The following is a 27,810-nucleotide window of genomic DNA, read 5'->3' as shown; positions in this document are numbered from 1 at the left end:
TTGATAGAAGATTATTAGAAAAAAGCTAAAGATTAATTTATATAATTAAGCAGGAAGACAGAGGGGCGAACAGTATTTATATAAGATACTGCTGCATTTGTTTTAGAAACATTTGCAATCATGAGCAAACTGATTTTTCTATTCTTTGTTCAGACTTTTGCTTTGAGTCAAGGTAAAGTTGATTTTTCTTCATTCTTAGCAATTTATAATGCTCTTATTTTAAAAATTAGTTTTTATGTGGCGCAAATACTTACATACAACAGCTGCATCTTTACTAATAATGTACTAATAAAAAATTGTTAATAATATTGTAAATGCTCATTTCGGCGCGATTAGTTCATTTTTTATCTTATTGTTTATGAGTTCGGATTTAACTTTTTTTGGATCGGAAAACAGGGTTTGTACATGTCGCTAATACTCCAATCGAAATTATTACGAAAAAACAGGGTTTGTACATGTCGCTAATACTCCAATCGAAGTATTACGAAAAAGATATTATTTAGCTTTTTTTTATTTTCGAACATGGGTTGGTGTCCGTTGATGAAGAATTAAAGTATTTAGCGTTACAGTGTAAATGTTTGCCACCTGTCTAAAATCATAATTCGCATATACTTTACTGATGTAATTTATCTGTTGTAAAAACTCACATTATGCTGAAGCTTTGAAAAAGAAGGTCTCTTAAATTAAGACATGATCATTTAATGAAAATGATCATTATCCAATTAAATTTTAATTTGTGTATGTTAAATGCTATGTTTCCTAATTGTCTCCTTGGTTACATTAACTAAAATTGTTTAGGTTGCACCGTTTGTCGTTGCGCCTTCAATGCTTCAACCATCCCTGCAACCGAACTGACAAAAAATGATATTGAAGCAAAGTTTAACGGTAAAAAGAGAAAACAGTATTTTCATATTACATTTTACTCTTTGGTAAATATCTTACAGAAAACTTTAATATTAGATAAATCTTTCGTTAAGGAACTTGCTTCAGCGACAAGTTAAAAGAATCAATTAAGTTTGTTTCGTCCACTATCGACAAAATCGTTAACTTAAACAACACTTTTGACAGTTGCAGAAAGGATTTAAAGACACAAGTTAAACTACCAGCATATTCAGACTGCTTTGATGCGATTCTCGATAGCTTTTCAGAATGCACCTCGATCATCAACTTGCAATTAAGTGATTTATACGATCGAGGAACGAATTCAAAGAAATTGCTAGAAGAACAATCAGCTTTTTCAGAAAGAAGCTTCGAGACCTTTGCAGGTAAAGTTGAAATTGCATAGAGTTTGCTCGAAATATTTATGCAAAAGTTTAGCAAAACGATTTGAGTTTTTATGTATAAACGAATGTTCTTTACGATATTGTTTTGGAGTTAACTGATGATTTATTCTCAAGTTTTGCTTTATTTATAGGTTTGAAGAAGTTGTTAGAATTCATCGGTTTGTAACTTTACGAAATTCAAACGTTACGCAAGTTTTCTGTGAATAGTTTAAATTGGTTTATTTTTTAAATTGTACGATTTTATAAAAAGATTAAGACCTATTGCATCTAAGCAATCGTTTTCTTTACTTATTTAATGATTTCAGTCACGTGACTTTTTCTGTGTCGCAAGTTTATCTTAAAAATAAACGCGGTTTTTTTGGCAACTTTTTCAGGAAATATATTACACTGTGAACCAGAGAGACCGCCAGGTTTTATGTCGTGTCACTCGATCCTAAGCTTTATTTTTAGTTTAGTATTTATGTGTATGGTTAATTAAAAATATTTTTAAAATCTAGTTTACGTGCTAAGGTTGGAAAAATCAATTTTTAAGTTTCTACATACACTGTTCTCTAAAACATTAGCAACCAAATAAAATTTTAAAAAATTTCTACTTTGATTACTTATAACAGCAATTTTCTTTTTTTAATCACGCTTTAAATGAAAAAAATGGTTAATGTTACATATGAGAAAAAAGCTTTACAAAAACAGAATCTACAACAACAGAATCTACAACAGATTCTACTACAGGCTTTACACTAACAGAATTTACATCAACAGAATCTGCAACTGAAACTACTACTGAATTTATAACAGAATCTACAACAGATTCTACAACAGATTCTACAACGGATTACATAACAGGCTTCACACTAACAGTGGTTGAGCTAAGCCTGTTTACCACTAGATTGTCACACAATTTCTAAGGGCTAACAGTTGACGTAATGGAAAAAGTTGTACTTGATTATCTGGCTAAGTGACAAAGTGTTAAGTCAGGTGCATTTCTCGGTACCAAATCTTGGACGATTCTGCAAACCAACGCAAGTTGTTTCCCTTGCTTAGTATCTCAGACGCATTATTAAAATACAGAGATTATCGAAGATCCCTCTCTTTGGAAAGAAGATAAAATATATGAACAAACACTTGAAGTATTTAATAGATTGGCAGTTGTAAACAACAGAGCTAAGAAAGGGAGCCAATAATCAATAGTTCAGCAATAAGCTCACATAAGACAAAAACCAACTAATCCTTCAAGTTTTCCAGAATTATTAATCCCATTTTTATAACTGTGCGAAAAGAAACCCTCTGGCAATTACAAGTTCCAGTATTCAATAAAGTTCTTTATTTGAATGCTCTGATGAAACATAGATATGAGCCTTAGTAGGACATTGCATGTGTAGTGACAAAACGTATTGACGACAGAAGTTTAAAGCATTACTGTTGTAGTATATTTGACTATTTTATTTCAATAAGAATAGATATTACAAGTTAGACAAGTGGACAACTGATAACAATAGGCTATTTAAGTTCTGATGCTACCAAAATGTCTATCTAAATTAACAATATTTAAATATATATCGTTATTTGCTCATCTGAATGCAAAATTCTTCACTAAGACCTTTTTTAATATTAGGAACAAAATGGATGGATCCCATTAGTTAATTTACCTATTAGATATGTAATAACTATATAAGTTCATTACCGATAAAATTATCCCATTAAGAATTGTTAAGAGAAAAACTTCGGTTTCAATAAAAAAAAGTGCATTTTTTTTGCCATTACTTGGTTTTTGTGCAAAGTATATAAAATACGAAATAAGATTTGAAATTGATTACGCTAACGGTGTACTAACATTAAGAAAATTAAGAAAAATTGAAATATTGACAACAGACGCCCCTAAAATTAGTTTTAAATTTTAAATAATAAAATTTTAATAAAAATAAGATTTGATATTGGAGAAGTTTTCTTATTAAACAGCTCTTTTAGCTCAATGCTCTTGTTTTTCCTCAATTTTAATTAGGAAACTGTGACCACTCCGAAGAGAACTTTCCAAAATGGCTTTATACTTAACTTTGCTTTATATCATTTTTTTAGTATCATAACGTTGTAATGCTCGTCTGAAAATAATTATTCTTATATATGATTACACAATCAATTAGTTTATTTATTTGAATGTTAATGGGGTGGTAATATCAAACCAATGGTTTCCCAAGAAATCTCGGAAAATTGCGAAGGGGAGCCATGTGAAAAAGACGCCTTTAAAATCAATTTTAAAGTTTCCAAAGTAATTCGAAACTGGGGAAGGAGGGCAAGGGGAGCAGATGGTCTAAAAATATCCCAGTCTTCCCACCCAACAACAAGTCGTCTTAAAGACAAATTGAAGACGTCTTGAAATTGGTCTTAAAGATGTCTTAAACTGGTCTCAAATGAAACACAGTAAGTCGTCTTATTTAAAACGTCTTAAAGTTGCCTTACTTAAGTCGTCTTAAAGTTGTCTTAAACTGGTCTCAAATGAAACACAGTAAGTCGTCTTAACTAAAACGTCTTAAAGTTGTCTTATTTAACACGTATTAAAGACGGCTCAAACTGGTCTCAAATGAAACACAGTAAGTCGGCTTATTTAAAACGACTTAAAGTTGCCTTACTTAAGTCGTCTTAAAGTTGTCTTAAACTGGTCTCAAATGAAACACAGTAAGTCGTCTTAACTAAAACGTCTTAATATTATCTTATTTAACACGTATTAATGACGGCTTAAAAAGTCGTGTGTGTATACAATATATACATTACATATATAATATATATAATCTATATATTACCTTTCAGTCTCCAGCCAACATAAATATATATATTTATATTGTATTAGAAAGAGACTGGAAGGTGGTGACAGAAAATAGAAAGGTGTGAATATATAAACTATCCAAATTCAATAACTGAAAAAAGAGACATGATTTACTATAGAAAAATACTTTACAGCATCCACAAAAAAAGATAACATGATTATAAAATTTTATTAATATTTTCGTGATGCTGGTGCGTTTTTTAACACACCCTGAATAAATTTACGGATTGTCTTCTCCGAATCCTTTGTATATGTCTTTCGGACTGCCGCTAAAAAAGAGAAAATTAATGAAGCAATAATAGGTCAAGAAAATCATTGTTCTGCATAATGTCTGCAATGATTAATTTTTGCCGAGGCTGTTTTACGTGGTTTCATTCTCATTGCCAAAGCTAGATATCAACATTCCAATAAAAAAAATATTTTTAATCTGAAAAAATTTTGTAATACTTTTTATTCTGAATATAACTGACACAAAAAAAAGCACTACAAGTATACTCGTAGTTTGGCAATGGAGAAGGAATTTTTTTCTCCAGTGCCGAAATTCTCGTAACACCGTAAAGAGTATAACTCATTGCGGTGACTACACCTTTTCAAGTTGTAATTGGGAACTTGAAAATTGTAATTAAGAAACGTAAGATGTAATTGAGAAATACAACATGTAATTTAGAAGTCGCAATATGTAATTTAGAACATGGAAGATGTAATTAAGAAACGAAAGATGTAATTTAGAAGATGAAAGTTGTAATTGAGAAAAGTTTATGATATATATTTCAAAATACATATTGCGATTTCTTATTTACATGTTGGGTTTCTCAATTACATATTGCGATTTCTTATTTACATGTTGTGTTTCTTAATTACATATGCAACTTCTAAATTACATGTTGTATTTCTCAATTAAATCTTACTTTTTTTAATTACAATTTTCAAGTTCTCAATTACATCTTGAAAAGGTTTAGTAATGTGGCTTATTTGATGCATTATTATTATAAATAGTGTTTCAATTTTTTTACACATGCACATGCACATTGGCAGTTTTCATGAGTAAAAAAGGTAATTTATATTTCGTTTTCTTTATACTAAATTGTTGTGTTTTTTAAACTAGAAGCTAAAATATATTTGATAAATACATTATACTGTATGTTATTAAAAATGTGAAAAATAACTTGAAATACACAACAAGATGTTTTTTAATACATTAAAAGACATTTTAGTGTGCACTTCGAATTTTTTACACAGTATACTAATTAATGTGTTTTATAGATGAGTAATTTCTTTTTTTATAAATAGATAATTTATAAATTTATCTATCTCCTATTAGCTCAACACAGATATTCCACAATTGGATCAGCACATATGATAATGGAAGATTGTGAGGACAGTGAAGATGATGATATTCAAGAATCGGATTCATTTTTTGCTTATACTACTACCTCTTCGAGTTTGACTGCATCAGAATCAGATTCTGAAGATAATAACACTTAAGAAAGTGATGACAATCAGTTAACAGACGTTCATCTAGCAACCACTGCAGAAAATTTTATTAATGCCGCCGAAAAGAGCTAAAACAACGGTTGGTCCATCTAGAAATTCAAACCAATGGAAAGATGAGCCGAATATTGTAAAACAAATTCAATTTACTGCCGATCCTGGTTTGAAGATAAATCAATAAACATACATTTGTGGTACTTTAAGAACTGACCGAAAGTCAAATCCAAAAGAGTGTACAAAAGCAAAACTGAAACAGGGAGACGTTATAAGCAGAAGCAGAGTGGGTGTAGTGGTTGCTAAATAGAACGACAAAAGAGACGTGCTAATGATTAGCAACTTGCATTTGTTGCAAATGATTGAAGTGACAAACAGGAGAGGAGAGAAGAAAATGAAACCCAACATTATTAAAGATTACAATCAATGTATGTCCGGAGTAGATAGGGCGGAACAAATGGTATCATACTATGATTGCCTAAGAAAGACAATTAGATGTTATAAAAAAGTAGCACTTCATCTCTTTGGTTTTGTTTAATGCTTACTGTCTAAACAGCAAATATGGAGAAGATAACACAATTTCCTTGCTTAAGTTTAGAGATTTATTGAGTGAACATTTGAATGAAATTGTGCCTAGAATCACCAGTAATAGTACTTGTCTTCGATACCACTACTTGTCTTCAATACCACTGAATGAAAAGAAAAAATTCCCAACCAAACCATGTCCAGTCTGCTCTAAAATAAAACGTAAAGAAACACGATATGAATGTGCTGTTTGTGAAAATAGACCTCCGTTATGTATTGGCGAATGTTTCAGAATGTATCATTCAACAGAATAGGTTTACACTTGAATTTTCATGAAATAAAACTAAATCAATATCAATGTTTTATTTTTATCTGTTTTAAGCTACTTCTGTCTTTATCCGCATTTTTTGTTAGGTTCCCTGGATTTTTAAAATAAAAACTTGAATGTAATATTTTCTGAAATCAAATGTAAAGCTAAGAAAAAAAAAAAAAAAAAAAAGAACAGACAAAGCCAGTCATGCACATATGTTATTTGAAATAAGTTAGTATAACTACGAGTTTACTCGTAGTTGGCAAGCTCATGACGCCAGCTTACTACGAGTATTCTCGTAGTTGGCAAATAAATGACGCCAACTTACTACGAGTATACTCGTAGTTGGCAGCGAAAGTGTTAAACAATAACCCAATATACAAAACTTACTTTTGTTTCATACAATTTACCTGAAAGTGTACGTATTTTCATGAAAAAATGATAGTTCTTATTAATTTTCATTTGTATGAATTGAAATTTCAAAGTTCTTCTTTGAATTTATTTGATTATACTAATATTTAAAAAAACACACTCTCCACACAAACTCACACACACACATTTATTTATTTTATAAAACCAAACCCCCTCCCTAAAAGAAAAAAAAAAAAGGCAAAAAAAAAAGGTAAATGTAATAATTAAAAATGTATTTAAACGTAGTAACTAAAAATGTATTCAAATGTAGTAATTAAATATAATCGCAATATAAATATTAGTTTCTAAAGTGGGCCTCTTTTAGCTTTGTAACATGTTCTGGCGAACTTTTCTGATTTTCCATGGCCAAATATTTTTAACAGGATTGATATCAAATAATTTTGCATACCATGTTTTTATTGTTAGATTGTTCTCAGTGTGAACCAATGAGATATTATTTTGCAATAATTGCAAAATTCTCTTACTATCTGTAGAAAACTCCTGAACAAGCAATCATAATATTATTATCCCCATAATAGCTGTTTGTTGAAATAAGTGCGTTGCTATCTTAAACAACCTCCTTACACATGTGCATTATCCCACTTATTTATCAAATGTCACCCCTTGATCCGATTTGATTAATCAGGCTGAGAAATCAAGCTTTATTTTCTGTCAACGCTGATTCAGCTCTCAAACGGTGCGGTTTCTGATGTTCATCTTTTGATTTTTAACATAATGCAAAAATAAGAAAAAGAATCAATTAACCATTGATTACGATTAAAAAAACGCACAATATACTTTTCATGTTCTAAAAAAAGAAGATAATGAAGATCGTATCTGAATAACACACTGATGAATAGAGGTTAGACTGTAAGACTATTAATTGTGGAGAACGAATTTTTTAAATTTGGTTGCTAATCAAGATTCAATTCTGTTTGTCCATTTTTTCTCTCCTTATTAATTCTTTTTAAGTTTGCATAAAGATGTGGAAAGGTTATAATTAATGATTGATCTGACTGACACCTAACAATTTTAAGAACTTAATTTCAAATTCTATCTTTAACACAGCTGCTATTTGAAAATCAAACATATTGCCTTTTATTTTCAAAAAATAAATCAGAATCCTTTTTTACAACATCGTATAGGCTGAGACTACTGATATAGCAAGCTATATTTATCTAGTATATAAAACTAAGTTGTAATTCCGAATGAGGCTGCAAGTAAAAGTGTATTGCCAAAAAGCGTTCGACAAACGTGTTTACAGATTTTTACATCGCAAAAAGTGTTGTCATTTAACTTATGGCAAAACCAAAGGGATTTTTTTTTTAATTGCCGAGTGAATCGCACTAAGATTTTTACGAAATATTTATGTTTTTCATGCGCAAATTTCTTTTTTTAATTTGTTGGATCAATAAATGAAGATAACAATAAAATTGATGAAAAAAGTAAGGTTTACGTAATAAGGTTGAAAAGAATTAAGATTACATGAGCCGTTTAAGTTTTTTTGCAACCTTTGTTACGTGCTGCAAGTTACATTATATTTTACAACATACAAGATTTTTATTTCTGTGAAATCCTAATTATTTTTTTTAAAATACCAAAAATATTTTGTCAGCACTATAAACACAATGAAAGCAAAAATACTTTTGAGTTTCGATTTCTGTCAACGCTGATTAAGCGCTGATTCAGCGTTGATAGAAGATTATTAGAAAAAAGCTAAAGATTAATTTATATAATTAAGCAGGAAGACAGAGGGGCGAACAGTATTTATATAAGATACTGCTGCATTTGTTTTAGAAACATTTGCAATCATGAGCAAACTGATTTTTCTATTCTTTGTTCAGACTTTTGCTTTGAGTCAAGGTAAAGTTGATTTTTCTTCATTCTTAGCAATTTATAATGCTCTTATTTTAAAAATTAGTTTTTATGTGGCGCAAATACTTACATACAACAGCTGCATCTTTACTAATAATGTACTAATAAAAAATTGTTAATAATATTGTAAATGCTCATTTCGGCGCGATTAGTTCATTTTTTATCTTATTGTTTATGAGTTCGGATTTAACTTTTTTTGGATCGGAAAACAGGGTTTGTACATGTCGCTAATACTCCAATCGAAATTATTACGAAAAAACAGGGTTTGTACATGTCGCTAATACTCCAATCGAAGTATTACGAAAAAGATATTATTTAGCTTTTTTTTATTTTCGAACATGGGTTGGTGTCCGTTGATGAAGAATTAAAGTATTTAGCGTTACAGTGTAAATGTTTGCCACCTGTCTAAAATCATAATTCGCATATACTTTACTGATGTAATTTATCTGTTGTAAAAACTCACATTATGCTGAAGCTTTGAAAAAGAAGGTCTCTTAAATTAAGACATGATCATTTAATGAAAATGATCATTATCCAATTAAATTTTAATTTGTGTATGTTAAATGCTATGTTTCCTAATTGTCTCCTTGGTTACATTAACTAAAATTGTTTAGGTTGCACCGTTTGTCGTTGCGCCTTCAATGCTTCAACCATCCCTGCAACCGAACTGACAAAAAATGATATTGAAGCAAAGTTTAACGGTAAAAAGAGAAAACAGTATTTTCATATTACATTTTACTCTTTGGTAAATATCTTACAGAAAACTTTAATATTAGATAAATCTTTCGTTAAGGAACTTGCTTCAGCGACAAGTTAAAAGAATCAATTAAGTTTGTTTCGTCCACTATCGACAAAATCGTTAACTTAAACAACACTTTTGACAGTTGCAGAAAGGATTTAAAGACACAAGTTAAACTACCAGCATATTCAGACTGCTTTGATGCGATTCTCGATAGCTTTTCAGAATGTACCTCGATCATCAACTTGCAATTAAGTGATTTATACGATCGTGGAACGAATTCAAAGAAATTGCTAGAAGAACAATTAGCTTTTTCAGAAAGAAGCTTCGAGACCTTTGCAGGTAAAGTTGAAATTGCATAGAGTTTGCTCGAAATATTTATGGAAAAGTTTAGCAAAACGATTTGAGTTTGTATGTATAAACGAATGTTCTTTACGATATTGTTTTGGAGTTAACTGATGATTTATTCTCAAGTTTTGCTTTATTTATAGGTTTGAAGAAATTGTTAGAATTCATCGGTTTGTAACTTTGCGAAATTCAAACGTTACGCAAGTTTTCTGTGAATAGTTTAAATTGGTTTATTTTTTAAATTGTACGATTTTATAAAAAGATTAAGACCTATCGCATCTAAGCAATCGTTTTCTTTACTTATTTAATGATTGTAGGGATTTCAGTCACGTGACTTTTTCTTTGTCACAAGTTAATCTTAAAAATAAACGCGGTTTTTTTGGCAACTTTTTCGTTAAATATTTTAAAGCTATTTAATTTCAAATCAAAAAAATTATTTTTTATCCTTGCTTTTGTAAACAAACTTCAGAAACAAATAAAGAGCGTCATTAGAACAAAACATTTTGATTAAATTTCGGAAGCAGATATTGTAGCAATTTTTTTCACGTTTATAAATAAGTTAATTACAATAAAAATTTAAAGAGTTTAGCTAAAATTGACTAAATCTCATTTTTATAACTATATGTTTATTTTAGCTGTTTAACACTTGTAATTCAAATAATAAATTTTTTGATAAAAACAAACAAATATTTTAACTTTATTTTATTAAAATTATTTTGACTTTTTTTAACTCAAAGTATTTTATTTTGAAGTTGAAAGTTTTGCTTGTTTTATTAAACATTCCTTCCCAAAATCTTCAGAGTGTTTTTTACAGTAATTGTTTAAAGAAATGTTTGCTAAAATGCAGCAAACTTTTTTTACACTTCGAACAAGCAATTGAAATTTACTATTGCAGTTAATAAAAAATGTCAATTAATCCTCTCTTGCACAGCAATGGTGAAACTTTATCCACAAGTGTCAATTCAAATATAAAAAAACAATAAATAACAAAGTAGACTAAATTGTCAGAAGGTTCTCTTAGTCTTCCCCTGTTCAAAGAACTAATCAAAGTTCCATTTTCTTGAAACATCAAAGTTGTCTGTTTCTTCTAAAATTGAATGTAATTCCGGAAGTTTGTAAGCAATTAAACCTGCAATATATAAAAGCCCTTTTTTGCATTCATTTGGCAACTGAACCTCACAATTTTCACATATTGACATATCAAACTACACATCAAGTTCACAGTTATCACAGTGGTGGTGAGCAGGAGGAAATATTGTAAAATCTGCTTGCTCATCTATCAAATTACAAGTTTTGTCGATTCTAAATTTTTGAATAACATTTTGTACAGTTATCAGATATGTGCCACCTGACCCTTACTGATATTTCCTAAACTGTTTTTCTAGTGCATCTGATTGCATTTGTCCTAGCAATACATAAGATACACCACAATTCAACAAATATTTGGCACAGCTTGCTAATCTTTTAGAAGTTTTTTGCAAAGCACTAACAGTATCCATTGTTCACTTTTTCTCTCTTAATTTACGCATTTCAAATTTTCAGCAAAATAAGATACATAGTTCTCTAAGAAATCTATTTGCTAATCACTGACTGAAGTAATAGGCTTTCTTCGAATATCATTTAATCTAATATATAGACCTTTTGCTTTACTGTTGACAATAAGCCATCACTTGACAACTGTTTCAATAAAAAGTGTAGTATCTTTAGCTTCAGGAATTTTTACACATAATGCTGCAATTGTTTCATCACAAAAAACTTTGAGAACTAATCCATAATTTTGTTGTTCAATTAGTTTTGGTGACTTGATGCCTAATATACCTTGCTTGCTTAGAATCTGTTTCATTATTAATAACATAACTAACACCATTCTCCAGTTGAGAATAATATTTAATAATTCCTTTGTTTAAAAAAGAAAACAAATATCTCCAGAATCTTCTAAAGTTATATATATTGAAAACTTAAGTACTGGTCCACAATGTTCATATGATATTAAAGATATATTTTTTTCTTTTTCAACAAAATAAAATTTTTCTTCACAGTTATTTATCATTGACTTCAAATTTTTTACAATTGAATTAAATTGAATAGCTTCCATTTTTTTAAAGTTTTTGAACTCATCAGGTAAACTATTTCTTTCAGAGCACATTAACCCAGTGACATCTCATTTTCTAGACGCTATTGGAATACAAGACACTGGTATACCTTTAAAGACTGATGGAGGATGCACTGGAACAAAACTACTACCTTTGACTTTTTTTTAATTCTGCATCTTTAGGCTAGTGCTGAGCACAAGTTCGCTTATAATCTGTTAACACCAAGTTTGCATTTGGAAGTTTTTTAACCCATAACTTGCGATCCTTGGATTCACAGACAAAGACATACCAATTTCATCTTCACCATTTTTTAAAACGCATTCAAACATTGGCTGACCATTTCCTGACTCTAAAACATTGCAAAAACAATCAAACTGACCACTTTCAGTTATAATTTTCCGGAGTGCACTGTAGCCTTTATTGCATTTATAAGACCCTGAATAAAATTCTTCAACAGATACTCCAATATTTACTACACTATCCCATAATAACTTTTTCATCTAAACAAGAAGAACTATTAATTACTATTAGTTAATTAATTTCAGTTATACTATTACAGCTCGAAGCACCATAACCTTATTTTCTCTTCACTTATTTTGAAATTACAGAAAATAATTTCATTTTTGTAAACTTTGTTTACGATTTGAGTCTGATCATTTTCTGGCGATATCAGAAATTTACTTCAGATTAAAGAAAGAAACAGTAAAAACATCAAGTTTTATAAAACGAAACAAAATACAGAAAAAAATTATTTCGTTATTTATTCGAACAAAATACAGACACGCAATTATTTCTTTAAAGTTAAATAGTTTTGCAGACCTGGAATCTCTTGACGTATTCGATTAAAAGTTCTAAAAAAAGACTGATTTTTTAAATAGTAAATTCTGCATAACAAAAATAACAAACCATTCTCTTTCTACTTTTCTTAATAAAGCAGGTCTTATTTTTCCTAATTGTCAAAAAAAAAATCAAAATTTCTTTGTTCATTTGTGTGTATTTTCAAATGCCCCCAAACGTCGATAATCTTAAAAGTGAATTTATTTGCATGGCTTCGTCAAAACAACATTTTTTTTTTTTTTTGAAAACAAAAGAACAACGTTCTGACTGTATAACGCACAAGTTTTTGTATACAAAGTTAGGTGAATTCGAATTGTATAAAACATTTTAAATAGGTTACATGGAGTTGTTTCACTATTTGGTAATTACCAGATCCACGGATATTAGGACAATCTATATACGAAACATCGCCGCGTTCACATAAATTCCGTAAGCAAATGTGAAGCAAGTTTTTGAAGGTTGTAAAGCCGGTAGCCGCAGCAAAGAAAAATTTCTGGCGATGTTAACTTTAAACATTGGACATATTACTATTAAACATATTTATTAAATGTAGGTTAAAAGTAACTGACGTTACTTTTAACCTACATTTATAAAATTATCCAATACTAAAGCATTTCACAAATTTTTAAACACATTTTCTGATTTAACTGACAGATATTTTTTTGTTTTGTTTTATTTTTGCTTTTCGTTTTTCCGTAATATCTGTTAACATATCAGATGCTGGTAGCAAAACAAGTTATTATCCAATCGTATGCTGGTGGCAAAAAAAATTTGCTTCACTTTTTTTCGAAGTTAGACATCTAGTTAATATAGATCATTGATCTGGACTTAGCAATTTAAAAAATACACTTTCCATCAATTTTTTTTTCCTAGGCGCCATTATGGTACTCCGTTCAACCTACTTAGCTTTGTTACTTAATGCTTACATAGAAAGCGCTTATTAATGTAACTTTGATATATAATCAGTTTTCTATATCTAGCTGTTTGAGTTGCAGAAAGAGATTTGTATTTCTGGTATCAAAATTTAGAAGACAAAAGCTTAGCCAATGTGTACACAGTTTTTAGATACCAATTTTTTCCACATTTCCAAGTTTGCTGAAAATGACCTTACTTTGTTTTCGAAAATAAAACGAGTGATTCAAAAAGTTAGGTTGCTAACTAAAAGAAGAAAGAAGAATTTTTGCTTTCAAATTTTATATCACCATTATCTTAACAAATGTTTAATCATCTTTACAGTCAACATCATCTGAAAAAGAAAAATCTAATAAAAGACCTACCTTATCTCAAAGTCAAAAATAAAACTCTAGAACACAAATTTGAAGATATTAACAATTTTAACAAAGCTTCTGAAGACTACTGTTACCAGTTAAATGGTCTTGAATATGAAAATAAAAAACTTCAACTAGCTGTAAAAAACAGCAACGGAGAGAAATTTGAATTTAAAAGACAAGCTACCCAGAGTAAAGCACTATATACTACAAAGAACAAAAACCTGTTGACAACCAGAAAAAAAGTTTACTGCATTGAAACTAAAGAATAAAACAAACAAAATTCAAAATTTAAACAAGAAAGTTGTTTATCAAGATATAAAGTTGAAAAAAATCTCAAGCTTTAAATATGGAATTCAATATGTAGTTGCGTCATTGTGTAATTCATTGCGCACAATGAATATGTAGTTCAATGACTATATATGGTTCGTTGTGCATAATTCATTGTACACAATGAATTAAGAAATGATATTTAAATTGTAAAAGCGAATGAACGTGAAGATGAAATACATAACGTGCATAGAATGTAGTCGTCTCAATATTACACAATAATCTTAATCAAATGTTAGAAAATAGTAATACAAAAGTTGAAATGTCATGTCAAGAAAAAAGAAATCTCAAATTGAAATTAGGCTGCGTGAAAAATAATTTAAATAAAACAAAGTAAACAACTTCCTCTTCTTCAATTAAAAATCTCACTTTTATAAAGTCAGAAGTTAAAGAACTTAGTGCAAAATTTGAAGTATAAAGAAAACATTTACTTAAATATTCTTTTGGAATTGTTGGAAGATGAGGAAAAAAGTAACATTTGAAAGAGGACATTATTCAAATGGTATTCAAGAAGTTATCATTAAAAGTCAGTATGAACAATGTCAATGATGTTATTAAAATTGTTTTAAAGAAAATTGCAAAATAAGGAATTACAAAACTCCCCTTAGTAGGTACAAGATCTAGATTTATGTCAGAACCTTTAATTCTTGCACACCTTCAATTATCAAAGGAAATACTAGATAACATTGAGAAAGATACAGGAATCTGTTTACATGGAGATGGAACAAACAAATATTAAGGTATTATTAAAAATTTCACTTGATTAACAAAAGCAGTAGAGTTCTATCATTAGGATTATCAGAAATGGCCTCCAGGGATGCTGTATCAACTTTGAGTTCTTTTACAGATTTATTTGATGATATTTGTGATATTCTAGACACAAAGACAGGGAAAGAACTTTGCAAAGTTAATTTTTTTTTTTAAGTAAACTATGTCAGATTTAGATTCTATCAATCTACTATTTAACAGTAAGTTGAAACAAAGAAATGAGGGAGCTATTGTTACCAAAAGTTATATGAGATTGGGATAGTTTAACAATTGAGCGGAAAAACGGACTTAATAATATGTCAAACTTTTTTTGTAAGTTAAATCTTTTAACAAACTTTGCAATTGAGACAGATGAAGTGCTGAGTTTGTTTGAAAAAACTGCTCTAAATGATGCTCACAAAAACACTTTTGCATTAAAAACTTTTGAATCTGGGGCTGTAAGACTGATATGCACTGCATGTAAAGCATTCCACAAACAAGAAAGTAATGAACCTGGTGTGTTATGATATTTCAATTCTTTTCTCATTGGAAAAAGTGAAGACAAGTATATTTTTGCTCCTTTTATAGACAATAGATTTAACATTTTGTTTTATAATGGGCTGCACTGTTTTATCATTCTGAATCTATTTTTTGTGTCAATGACTGAATCCTAATAATATACTGAAGGCAGTTGATTGTTATTTCAGATCCTATTATCTAAATGTAAACAAATATAAATCTATTGTATTTTTTTAATGATAATCATTGATTATCGACATTTTACTTTCAAAAACATACACTTTGAAATGCTTTTAAGATTGAAAAAGCTCTTGTTTTTCAACTAAAGCTGTTTTTTATGGTTTCCACAGAGATTTTCTTGCTTTTGATCCAATTGCCCTAATTGGGATAAATGAATTTAAGGCTCTTTTTTCCTGATTTTCATAAGTATATATCAGTATGTTCACTCAAATAGTTTGAAAAAAGTAGTTTTTTAACTAGTTGCTTTTATGGCTTTCACAGAAATATTTTGTTTGACTCAATCACTCCTAATTGGGAAATAAGTCCTAGGATTCTTACATATTTTTAGAATTTTCATAAATTTTTATGAGTTTGTTCATTCTTCTGGTAGGAAAATGCTACTATTTTTAAACAAAAGTTAGTTTTTATACTTTTTACAGAGAAATTATTACTTTTGAACCAAATGCCCCAAATGAGGAAAACAAGCCTTTGGATTCTTAGATATCTTAAGGATTTTCATAAACTAATAAATTTGTTCACTCTAAAGTTTGAAAAAGCTATTGTTTTTTAATTAAAGCTATTATTTATGCTTTTTTCAGAGATTTTGCTGCTCTTGGCCCATTTACCCCAAATGGGGGAAACGAGCCCTGGGATTCCAATATAGTTTCTAGGTTTTCAAAAATTGGTATGAATTAGTTGACTCTTCAAATTAAAAAAGCTCTTTTTCCTTAACTAAAGTTAATTTTTATTACTTTTACCGTGATTTTATAGCTTTTGACCCATATGCCCCAAAAGGGAAAAACAACCCCTGCTCCAACGATATGACAAAAACAATTTGTATAATTGAATATATTGATTCCTTTGTTTAAAAAAAATAGAATGAATTTACTTAATTAATTCTGCTCAACTATAAGTCTTCTCGTCGATGTCAATTGAAAAGTAAATAAAATTTTTAATTTCGGTGCCATAAATTCTTTAGAAAAACTCCGCAAGTTTCGACCTAAAAAAGGCATTATTAGGCAGTACATAAATCCGTCACAACTCGGGAACCAATTATCCAAATTTTAAAAATGAACTCATTTTGACAACTGCTAGAAACAACTGTAGAGTTATGTTGTTGTAGGAAGCATTAAAAATTTTGATACCCAGATTAATATTTCTGAAAAAGATTGGATAAAAAATAGAATTTCCACATTGCTCAGGTGTCTAAATGATGAAAAGTAGTCATGAAAGTTTTTGCAGGCTCTGGACAATCTTTTTAAACTTAAAAAAAACCCAGCGTTGTCCTTTATAAAGTGTGTGCAATGAAAGATATTACTTCCAATTAATATCTTGCTAGTTATCGCTAAACTGATTGGTTTCGCTGCAAATAATATTTTCAATAAAAATCTTAATCAGCATGCAAAGCAATAACATTAATTTGAGTGAATAAAATAGGCAATTACTTAGAAGTATTTGGTTTGGCTGAAAGTAAAAGCCTATTAGAAAATGCTCATAGTGAAAGCAAATGCTCAAAAATACGTGAATAAAGTTTTGCTTTTGTTCACAAGTAATTTCTTTTAATTTTGAGTTAAAGCTCCGTGTTTCTAATAATAGACTTTCTTTTTTTTTTTCGTCAAAATTTAAAAATATTTGCAACTGATTTGTCTGATGTTACGGAAAGTGAATAAGAATTGTTTATTATCATTTTACGTGAATTGCCGATACTTCTTCAAAAAAGTCAAGTTCCTGACGTTGAAATAAAGACAAAGCAAGCATTTTTAACTATGCAAGGCCTTTTGTTGCAATCAACAGGCATAAATAGAGATGCAATGGTATTGTTTAAAAAAATTGCTAACTTGAAAACAAGGCATCGAAAAAAATTTGATTAAAATCGTACAGGGAGTAAGCCTTTCAAGTTTTCTAAAGCTGAAAGCTTTCTGAGTTGTTAAAGACAGAAAAGAACCTTGTCTTCAAGAAAACTGATGATAAGTAAAGTCTTTCTTTATTAGTATAATTATTATCATCATCATCATCATCATCATCATTATCATCATCATTATTATTATTATTTCTATTATTACTATTATTATTATTATTATTATTATTATTATTATTATTATTATCACTATTATTATTATTACTATTATTATTATTATTATTAATATTATTATTATTATCATTATTATTATTATTATACATATATATATATATATATATATATATATATATATATATATATATATATATATATAAACATCAATTAATACGAATTCTCTAAATACAATTATTAATTTATTATGAGAAATTTTCGCTGGATTATGGTTACCAGCTCATCAGCCCGTAAAAATATTTTAAGTTACAAAAAACGGTTTAAAATCAACTGACGTCAGCATTTGAGTCGCTTCTTACTTTTTTATCCTTTACGTAAAAACGTGAAAAATGGTGTCCAAAATTAAATTTTAACAAATCGTCCATTATCAAGATTAATCCCGTTATCTAGAGGGGAACATTGGTGCCTCTGTATCTCAAGAGCCTCACGAACTCTACTTTAAGAATTTTAGTTTTCTCCCAATTAATATCTTTTGAACATGATTTACTATGCGTGGCTATTGCAGACTGATGACGCTTGCCCTCGTTTAAGCTTTTTTGATGTTGTTGGGTTCGAGTTCTAATTTGTAATTTTAAAAATATTTGTAATTGCAAAAACATTAAACCCTCCTCTTGGCTTAAAATCCTATCTAAGTTATGTTGATGATAGTCATGCTAGATTCTCAAAAATTCAGGAAGCAGAGCAATTCCAACTTATTTTAAATAAACAACACCCTGCAATACAATACACAATCGAAATCGAAAGCGAAATTTAAACTTTTAACTCAACTGCTGACGTCAGTTAACTTTAAACCTTTTTTTTGTAACTTAAAATATTTTTACGAGCTGATGATGCTAATAACCATAATCCAGCGAAAATTTCTCTTAATAAATTAATTTATTATTCTAAATATTATATATATATATATATATATATATATATATATATATATATATATATATATATATATATATATATATATATATATATATATATATATATATATATATATATATATATAAAATACTTTGAATATACTTATAGAATAACATTAAGAGTTGAGATATTAAATTTCTTGAAAATACAGGCAAAGTTGTAGTTGAAACAATTTATTCATATTAATAAAGCATAGCCAAGCAACTAATAACACGGACTTGCAATTAATTTGGAGGGAGTTAAGAGATCTCCTCTAGATAGTAGGTCAATATATTCTATGTTTGTATAAATAACATCATTTTTTAATAAATCGCTACATAATTCACATTTCAGTTTTTAAAGAAACTTTCTGCATAAATATCCAGCAGTAAAATATCTCACTACCATCTTTATCTAGCTAACATTCTGATTATCATTAAAATATTCTGAAATTGAATTCTGATTCTGCATTAAAAAATTTTAAATCCAGTTTCCAAAAGTCAAAATTATCTTTTAATAATATCATTTGCTAAATTTTCTCAGAAATAATTACTTCAAGTACTTACTTCAATTACTTCAATTTTCTTAGGAATTCATCAATTACTTCATAAAATTCATACGGTACATTCATACAATAATTGCTTCAAGTAATTCAACTAGAAACCTGTTGCCACTCATTTGATAATACTTTAAAAAATTGCTGTAATAAATCACTCTAAAAACTTTATGTTAGAATATATATATATTCTTCAAATAGGAGATCCTCAATCAAATATGCAGTACTTTGCTATGTTACTTCTAATGCTTTAGAAGCCTGAGATAAGTCAATATCCTTAAAACTGTACTTTAAATTTTGCTACCGTTGAATCCAGTGAGGAAATACATGTAAAACTGAGGCTTAACATCCCTGAAAACAGTTGCATTTCCTTTTTCCAAAAATGTTATAGTTTTCTTAAGTTTGATGAAAAGATTTTCACATTTATTATGTACTTTAAGAAAGAAACACCAAAAAGATATCCCCAGCAGAAACTTCATTTTAAAATCATAATTATTGAACTGAAAAAACACAAGAGATGATAAATTAGCAACAGCTTTGTTACAAGAAACAAGTTCATCACTTATATATCTAATATAGGCTGCTACGTCAAAATATATGAATCTCATTTTTATTTTGGTATAGAAAGCTAAAGAGACCAGAATTTTTAGGTCTTTATTAAGTTTTCTCTTACTTGCACGCTTGGACTATGAACTATGGAGTAATGCTTGCATTTATCATATATGTTGGGTTTTAGTAAGTTGCAAGCACAAGGTGTAAATTAAAAATAAGTTTATTCAAAAGGAAAACAAAAAAGGAAATCAAAAGAAGATCAAAAATCGTCAAGGATTTTTTATCGATGTACCGATGATCAGAAAGTTTCTGATTTTAGAGCCTTTCAAGTTACATGTTATTTTTTCAGTCTTGAGATTTAAGGATATTGTTAACAACCTTTTTAATAGTACAAATTATTCCTAATTCTTTTTAAAAGAATTAGGAATAATTTGTACTTCTCTGTGATGATAGATTATTGTTCTTCGGAGAGAAGCTTTACTTGATTAGTTTGATAATAATTAAATCAACTGCATATAAAGTTATTAATCCAAGTCCACTGTTTATTAGTGCAGAAATAGGTACAACGAGTATGGTTACATAACTTTTACAACCAATAGCTGCTTGATAACAACACGTAACTTATCACGACAAGCATATGAATGTTAATAAGTGTAAGAATATATTTTTTAATCAAAGACCGACTAAAATGAATACAATCGCTAATTTTCCGCCATGTTTCTTTCCCAACAATTTTTATTTTTGATTTAAAAAAAAACAACGGCTAAAGAGGGGAGGAGGGGGAGGGAAGGTTCTGTGTTTTAAATTATTTTGTTCATTTACATCGACCGTTTATACTTTTATTTAAACTTTTTAAATATTGTATTTTGGTTGTATCATGGTGATGTGCAGTTGATTTAAAAAATTTAAGAACAAATTTTTTTCATCTAAATAAAAAGGATTCTCATTATTTAAACTTTTAAACAATTTTGTAAACAAAAAAATATTTAATGCGCTAATTTCTTGTAAAACGTTTTTTTACTTAAAAAATATCTTTTCGTTTTTATTCATTCATAAAATTTTAGCTTCATAAAATAGTAACACAAATTACAATTCAGAATCTGAATTGTAATTTGTGTATTAGATAAAACTATTAGATAAAACTTATTAGATAAAACAGCTTTCAGTTTCAGCGGATTTTTTTATTTTAAAGTTTAATAATACATCTGAATTTCAGATGTATTATTAAACTTTAAAATAAAAAAATCCGCTGAAACTGAAAGCTGTTTTATCTAATAAGCGATAAATCTATCATCGCCGATTCAGCGATGAATCAGCAATGATAGATTAAATAGATATAAAGTAATGAATAAGTAAAATTCTACGTTATTTCATCTGGCTATCTAAACCTAATGACGACTGGTGTTTATACAAGTATATCTAACGTTTTTATACAAGTTTAACTTTATCTACCAACATGGACATGAAGATATTTTACACTTTTGCTCTGGTATTTGCTTTGAGTCTAGGTAAAGATAATTTTTTTTATTGGATATAAACGCGTGTAATTCTTTTTTCGATGTGTAGTTCTGACGTAACTTATACGAAAACTTGCTTTTGAAAGCGTTTATTATTAACGATACGACTGTGATTCTTCGTTCGCAATCGAAAAGATTAAAAAATTTTTTGATGAGAGAGTATTTGGTGAAATAGTTTAGTTTAGTGATATTCTGTTGAACATAAGGACACACTTAAGAAATCTTTTATTTTGATTTGATGGAGGGCACAATATTGATTTAATATTTAATGCAGTATTTAATGCTGCTGGTTTTAGCAAAAACGAATTTTTATCAATATAAAGCATGTAAGACATACAATGTTATTAAAAGTTATATAACATAATACATGCAATATCATGTTTTCCATTCTTTTTTATAGCTACATTTAAAATTAATTGTACAAGCAACGCTATTAGTATAATCAAATTATGATAATATTTTAAGATTACGCTATTATGATAAATAAGTTATGATAAATAAATTACGATAAATAAATTATGATAAATAAATTATGATAAATAAATTATGATAAATAAATTATGATAAATAAGTTATGATAAATAAATTATGATAAATAAATTATGATAAACAGATTATGATAAATAAATTATGATAAATAAGTTATGATAAATAAATTATGATAAATAAATTATTATAAATAAATTAGTAAAATAAAACACTCAACTACTTTACATAAAGTATTTCAGTAAAAAGAAAATTGAATTTAGTAGAATTGGAATATGCAGCAGAATGTGCCTCTTAAAAAAAGTTCCTTTTTTTTGACAACCGCATGATGGTAATCTAAATGATTAGTGTAAATATGGTTCTTATTTGAGTTGCATATATTGGTAAACGGAAATTATCATACGGTGAGCAATCGCTCTTGATTACATTAAAGCCCCAAGGTATTAACTCCTAAAGACATTAATCATACAATAATCATTAATGAAAAAATCATATAACTGTTGAACAATCATTTTACTTGTTGAAGAAGTGAAAGCTGATTGTCTCGTTTAATGATTGTTCGAGAGACGAACATGTTATTAATTCAGTTCATATTTTACTTCAAACTTTAGTACAATTAGTAGTCCTAACGGCTAGTAATCAAACTTTAGTTCAATTAGTAGTCCTAACGGCTAATTTTTTTGCAAAAGTGTAGTCTTGAAGTGTATGAATTTGGGTAACTTATTCAAGTTGCATTCATTTTTTTAAAAAAATCTTACGGCTCTTCCGGACCCATATTCAAATTCCATGAACTTATTTCATATGATTCCAGATGATTCACTTTTGGAGGTTAAGTCATAAAACTCAGATATTTGACACAACGATAAAATAAAAAAATTAAGCAGAAATGAGTAAAGAAGGGACTTTTCCTAATACTTAGAACAAATTTATTAAAACTTTAGTTACTTCTCTTCTGCTCTAGGGGCAACAACAACTCAAGTAGCTGAAGCAACCACTACAGACGCTGCAACGAATACTACAGAAACTAAAACAACCACTACAGAAGCTGCGTCAACAACTACAGAAGCAGATACAACTACAGAAGCTATATCAACAGAAGCAGATACAACTACCGAAGCTGCGTCAACAACTACAGAAGCAGATACAACTACAGAAGCTATATCAACAGAAGCAGATACAACTACCGAAGCTGCGTCAACAACTACAGAAGCAGATACAACTACCGAAGCTGCGTCAACAACTACAGAAGCAGATACAACAACAGAAGCTGCATCAACAGAAGCAGATACAACTACCGAAGCTATAACAACAGAAGCAGATGCAACTACCGAAGCTGCGTCAACAACTACAGAAGCAGATACAACTACAGAAGCTGCATCAACAGAAGCTGATACAACTACAGAAGCTGCATCAACAGAAGCAGATACAACTACCGAAGCTGCGTCAACAACTACAGAAGCAGATACAACTATAGAAGCTATATCAACAGAAGCAGATACAACTACCGAAGCTGCGTCAACAACTACAGAAGCAGATACAACTACCGAAGCTGCATCAACAGAAGGTGATACAACTACAGAAGCTGCATCAACAGAAGCAGATACAACTACCGAAACTGCGTCAACAACTACAGAAGCAGATACAACTACAGAAGCTATATCAACAGAAGCAGATACAACTACCGAAACTGCGTCAACAACTACAGAAGCAGATACAACTACCGAAGCTGCGTCAACAACTACAGAAGCAGATACAACAACAGAAGCTGCATCAACAGAAGCAGATGCAACTACCGAAGCTGCGTCAACAACTACAGAAGCAGATACAACTACAGAAGCTGCATCAACAGAAGCTGATACAACTACAGAAGCTGCATCAACAGAAGCAGATACAACTACCGAAGCTGCGTCAACAACTACAGAAGCAGATACAACTATAGAAGCTATATCAACAGAAGCAGATACAACTACCGAAGCTGCGTCAACAACTACAGAAGCAGATACAACTACCGAAGCTGCGTCAACAACTACAGAAGCAGATACAACAACAGAAGCTGCATCAACAGAAGGTGATACAACTACAGAAGCTGCATCAACAGAAGCAGATACAACTACCGAAGCTGCGTCAACAACTACAGAAGCAGATACAACTACAGAAGCTATATCAACAGAAGCAGATACAACTACCGAAGCTGCGTCAACAACTACAGAAGCAGATACAACTACCGAAGCTGCATCAACAGAAGGTGATACAACTACAGAAGCTGCATCAACAGAAGCAGATACAACTACCGAAACTGCGTCAACAACTACAGAAGCAGATACAACTACAGAAGCTATATCAACAGAAGCAGATACAACTACCGAAACTGCGTCAACAACTACAGAAGCAGATACAACTACCGAAGCTGCGTCAACAACTACAGAAGCAGATACAACAACAGAAGCTGCATCAACAGAAGCAGATGCAACTACCGAAGCTGCGTCAACAACTACAGAAGCAGATACAACTACAGAAGCTGCATCAACAGAAGCTGATACAACTACAGAAGCTGCATCAACAGAAGCAGATACAACTACCGAAGCTGCGTCAACAACTACAGAAGCAGATACAACTATAGAAGCTATATCAACAGAAGCAGATACAACTACCGAAGCTGCGTCAACAACTACAGAAGCAGATACAACTACCGAAGCTGCGTCAACAACTACAGAAGCAGATACAACAACAGAAGCTGCATCAACAGAAGGTGATACAACTACAGAAGCTGCATCAACAGAAGCAGATACAACTACCGAAGCTGCGTCAACAACTACAGAAGCAGATACAACTACAGAAGCTATATCAACAGAAGCAGATACAACTACCGAAGCTATAACAACAGAAGCAGATACAACTACCGAAGCTGCGTCAACAACTACAGAAGCAGATACAACTACCGAAGCTGCGTCAACAACTACAGAAGCAGATACAACTACAGAAGCTATATCAACAGAAGCAGATACAACTACCGAAGCTGCGTCAACAACTACAGAAGCAGATACAACAACAGGAGCTGCATCAACAGAAGCAGATACACCTACCGAAGCTATAACAACAGAAGCAGATACAACTACCGAAGCTGCGTCAACAACTACAGAAGCAGATACAACTACAGAAGCTATATCAACAGAAGCAGATACAACTACCGAAGCTGCGTCAACAACTACAGAAGCAGATACAACAACAAAAGCTGCATCAACAGAAGCTGATACAACTACCGAAGCTGCATCAACAGAAGCTGATACGACTACAGAAGCTGCATCAACAGAAGCAGATACAACTACCGAAGCTGCGTCAACATTTACAGAAGCAGATACAACTACAGAAGCTATATCAACAGAAGCAGATACAACTACCGAAGCTATAACAACAGTTACAGAAGCAGATACAACTATCGAAGCTTTATCAACAGAAGCAGATACAAATGCAGAAGCTGCATCAACAACTATAGAAGCAGATACAACCACCAAAGCTGCATCAACAGAAGCAGATACAACTACCGAAACTGTATCAACAACTACAGAAGCAGATTCAACTACAGAAGCTGCATCAAAAGAAGTAGATACAACTACAGACGCTGCACCAAAAACTACAGAAGCTGCAACGCCTAATCCGCAAAGTATTTATATTAGTTTTAGAAGGAGTTAAAATTTATTTGTTATAATAAAAAAAAAGCTTTTTTTTTTTTTTGCTGTTTTTATGAAAACCAAAAATAACCAAGCAAGTTAAAAAAATTTAAGTAATTTATCTATACTGTTTAAACTTAATAAGGTTGATAAAAGTTAATTACTCTCATTTTGTCATGAATATTTTTATTTTAAACTACGCATAGCTTGTGACTTCTGTCGATGTGAATTGAATGCTGTAGCCTTTGCAAAAATAAATTTTACAAAGGAGGATGTCAAGGCAACCTTTAATGGTAACGAAATCTTATTTATTTTTCTCATTCGTTTCTCATTCATTTTTTTTTGAATTTCATAAAAGGTAATTGTTTCTAAAATCTCCTAAAATTAAAATTTTTAATATTTTTTCAAGGAACTTGTTTTAATGACAAGTTAAAAGAGTCAATCAAGTATTTGTCGAAAATAGTGCAGGAGATTATCATTTTAAACAACACCTTTGAAAATTGCAGAAAAGATTTAAAGAAAAGGATAAAAATTTCTGATAGTTCAAATTGCATCGACTTGATGTTCGATAGCTTTTCAGATTGCACCTGGGTTAGTAATTTCCAAATAAGAGACCTCTATGTTCGTGCAAAGAGCAATCAAAAAATGCTTCAAGAACAACTAAATTTCTCAGAAAAGAGTTTCGAAATATTTGCAGGTAAAGATAGTTAGTTACATTTAAGTTTAACACGTTAGCAACTTTTTAAAAATGTTTTGAAAAAAAAAAGTTTTTTTTCTTTTTTTCTGAAACAACTCATTAAAAAGTTTATAGAAACATCTCTCTAATGCAACACATTTTTATTTATTCATAGGTTTGAAGAAGTTGATGGAATTGATTGGTTGGCAATTTTAGAACAAAAAACCCTTCACTTGTATAATTACTATCAATTTAGAAAAGATTTATTTATTAAAGCTTACAACGCTCTTTTTCATCAAAATAAAAAATTGATGCTGTTCATTAGCATTAATTTCAGTTTATAAATACAGATGGAAGGAAGTTTACAGGACCGTTTAGTCGTTTCGCTTCAGCCACTACGTTGTCAGCTATGTTTAAGAAAACACAGCCAATAGATCGATAGATCGTTGCTTTTGCACGCAAACTTTTCATAAAGTGTTTTTTTCTTTTTGCGTTCTCTTTAATTTTAGTTTTAAAAAATAAAAATAAAACATCATTTGTTTAAAACCCAAAAAAATGTGTAAATTTGTGAATTTTGTAATTACTTTTGTAATTGACTTTATAGTTAATTTTATTATGAATTTTTTTTATTTTACTTTTTTTAATGATTGAGTTGTTGATTAATTAAATTTTGTATTAAAGCATCGATGCTTTCGTTTTAAACCAACGAGAGCCTTTTATATCAAGAATTGATTTTAAAAAGTTGAAAGTAAACTGCGAAAATAAGATCGAGTCAGATGGGGGATTTCGGGGTCCGGAAAACTCAAGTCGGAGAATAATAAAACTTTCATAAAATTCTTGAGTTATTTAAAAGTTTATAAAATTTTTAAGTCGAATAAAGATTTTCTTTTCTCTTTCTAAAGAAGAAACTTTGCATCAAATTTCTGTCCGTTTTTCAACGCATGAGGATTAAAAAACGAAATAATAAAAATATTTAAAAGAACGATAGAATAAAATAAATTAAATCTCTATGTTTGTTTGTTTATTTTTTTATTTTTTTTCAGTATGTTTTTCCACTAAATTGAAAAAAAAAAGACTTTTTAATACACTGAAATAATGAATGTGTTCTTAGCATTTCTCTAACACAAATGTGGAAGTTTGAATGCAAATGTAAAAATTTACAAATATAGCGATGAATAAATGCGTATGTCTATTTATTTAAATATTTATGGCCTGAGTATATACAAAATAAACGGATTGGCTTGTTCGTATTTACATACATGTACTTTTTATTCAAATGAATAAATGGATACGTTAATGATATGGATACGTTAGCCAAGTTTATTCTTTTTTCACCTTCCCCTTTTTACCTTCAAAACGGTTTGTAAAGTATTTTCCTCAAATTCAACAATTTTTTTTTGAATTTTGAAGTTTTTTATGTTGACATGTTTTGATTTTTTGGCATGTTGTGAGTTTTTCAAATTGATTGACAAGAAATAATTGAGCTATTTACATGCGAGAACTTATTGCTTGCATGGGTAGTTTTAACTTTTTTTTTATTATTAAAAAAAAAAAAAACATTA

General features: G+C 29.7%; 3 protein-coding genes and 1 pseudogene across 4 annotated transcripts in view; 3 read left to right on the top strand and 1 right to left on the bottom strand.

Annotated features, from left to right (window-relative positions):
* The window catches only part of LOC149881406 (uncharacterized), a 72,347-nt gene extending 45,819 nt beyond the window's left edge, over window positions 1–26,528 (top strand). The window contains exons 5-10 of the mRNA XM_090067983.1: window positions 1,974–2,157; window positions 21,339–21,409; window positions 22,866–25,565; window positions 25,779–25,865; window positions 25,982–26,269; window positions 26,424–26,528. Coding sequence (XP_089924109.1) covers window positions 1,974–2,157; window positions 21,339–21,409; window positions 22,866–25,565; window positions 25,779–25,865; window positions 25,982–26,269; window positions 26,424–26,464 — 3,371 coding nt within the window. The 3' untranslated portion in view covers window positions 26,465–26,528. The remainder of the gene's footprint in view (window positions 1–1,973; window positions 2,158–21,338; window positions 21,410–22,865; window positions 25,566–25,778; window positions 25,866–25,981; window positions 26,270–26,423) is intronic.
* On the top strand, window positions 19–1,554 carry LOC149881409 (uncharacterized). Its single transcript, XM_090069617.1, has 4 exons — window positions 19–172; window positions 799–885; window positions 978–1,265; window positions 1,415–1,554. The coding sequence occupies exons 1-4, from the start codon at window positions 121–123 to the stop codon at window positions 1,447–1,449; spliced, it is 462 nt and encodes a 153-aa protein (XP_089925743.1). The 5' UTR covers window positions 19–120; the 3' UTR covers window positions 1,450–1,554.
* LOC149881407 (uncharacterized) lies at window positions 8,542–16,601 on the top strand. The gene is made up of 4 exons (XM_090069618.1): window positions 8,542–8,695; window positions 9,322–9,408; window positions 9,501–9,788; window positions 9,938–16,601. The coding sequence occupies exons 1-4, from the start codon at window positions 8,644–8,646 to the stop codon at window positions 9,970–9,972; spliced, it is 462 nt and encodes a 153-aa protein (XP_089925744.1). The 5' UTR covers window positions 8,542–8,643; the 3' UTR covers window positions 9,973–16,601.
* LOC149881408 (uncharacterized) lies at window positions 10,307–11,801 on the bottom strand (annotated as a pseudogene). Its single transcript, XR_016445908.1, has one exon. The product of XR_016445908.1 is annotated as an uncharacterized LOC149881408 (transcript).
* Window positions 26,529–27,810: the final 1,282 nt, after the last annotated feature.

The sequence above is a fragment of the Hydra viridissima genome, unplaced genomic scaffold, assembly GCF_058129835.1.
Source record: "Hydra viridissima isolate aposymbiotic clone 2 unplaced genomic scaffold, HvirCarnegie_v1 scaffold_12, whole genome shotgun sequence".
Classification (NCBI taxonomy): Eukaryota; Metazoa; Cnidaria; class Hydrozoa; order Anthoathecata; family Hydridae; genus Hydra; species Hydra viridissima.
This window is presented reverse-complemented; position numbering and strand designations above follow the sequence as displayed.

What these genes read in the sequence shown, in the direction of transcription:
- LOC149881409 (XM_090069617.1), top strand. Translation starts at nt 121, where the DNA reads ATGAGCAAACTGATTTTTCTATTCTTTGTTCAGACTTTTGCTTTGAGT. An exon ending in TATTGAAGCAAAGTTTAACG is followed by an intron (nt 886 to 977) that starts GTAAAAAGAGAA and finishes TCTTTCGTTAAG; the next exon opens with GAACTTGCTTCAGCGACAAG. An exon ending in AAGCTTCGAGACCTTTGCAG is followed by an intron (nt 1,266 to 1,414) that starts GTAAAGTTGAAA and finishes CTTTATTTATAG; the next exon opens with GTTTGAAGAAGTTGTTAGAA.
- LOC149881407 (XM_090069618.1), top strand. Translation starts at nt 8,644, where the DNA reads ATGAGCAAACTGATTTTTCTATTCTTTGTTCAGACTTTTGCTTTGAGT. An exon ending in TATTGAAGCAAAGTTTAACG is followed by an intron (nt 9,409 to 9,500) that starts GTAAAAAGAGAA and finishes TCTTTCGTTAAG; the next exon opens with GAACTTGCTTCAGCGACAAG. An exon ending in AAGCTTCGAGACCTTTGCAG is followed by an intron (nt 9,789 to 9,937) that starts GTAAAGTTGAAA and finishes CTTTATTTATAG; the next exon opens with GTTTGAAGAAATTGTTAGAA.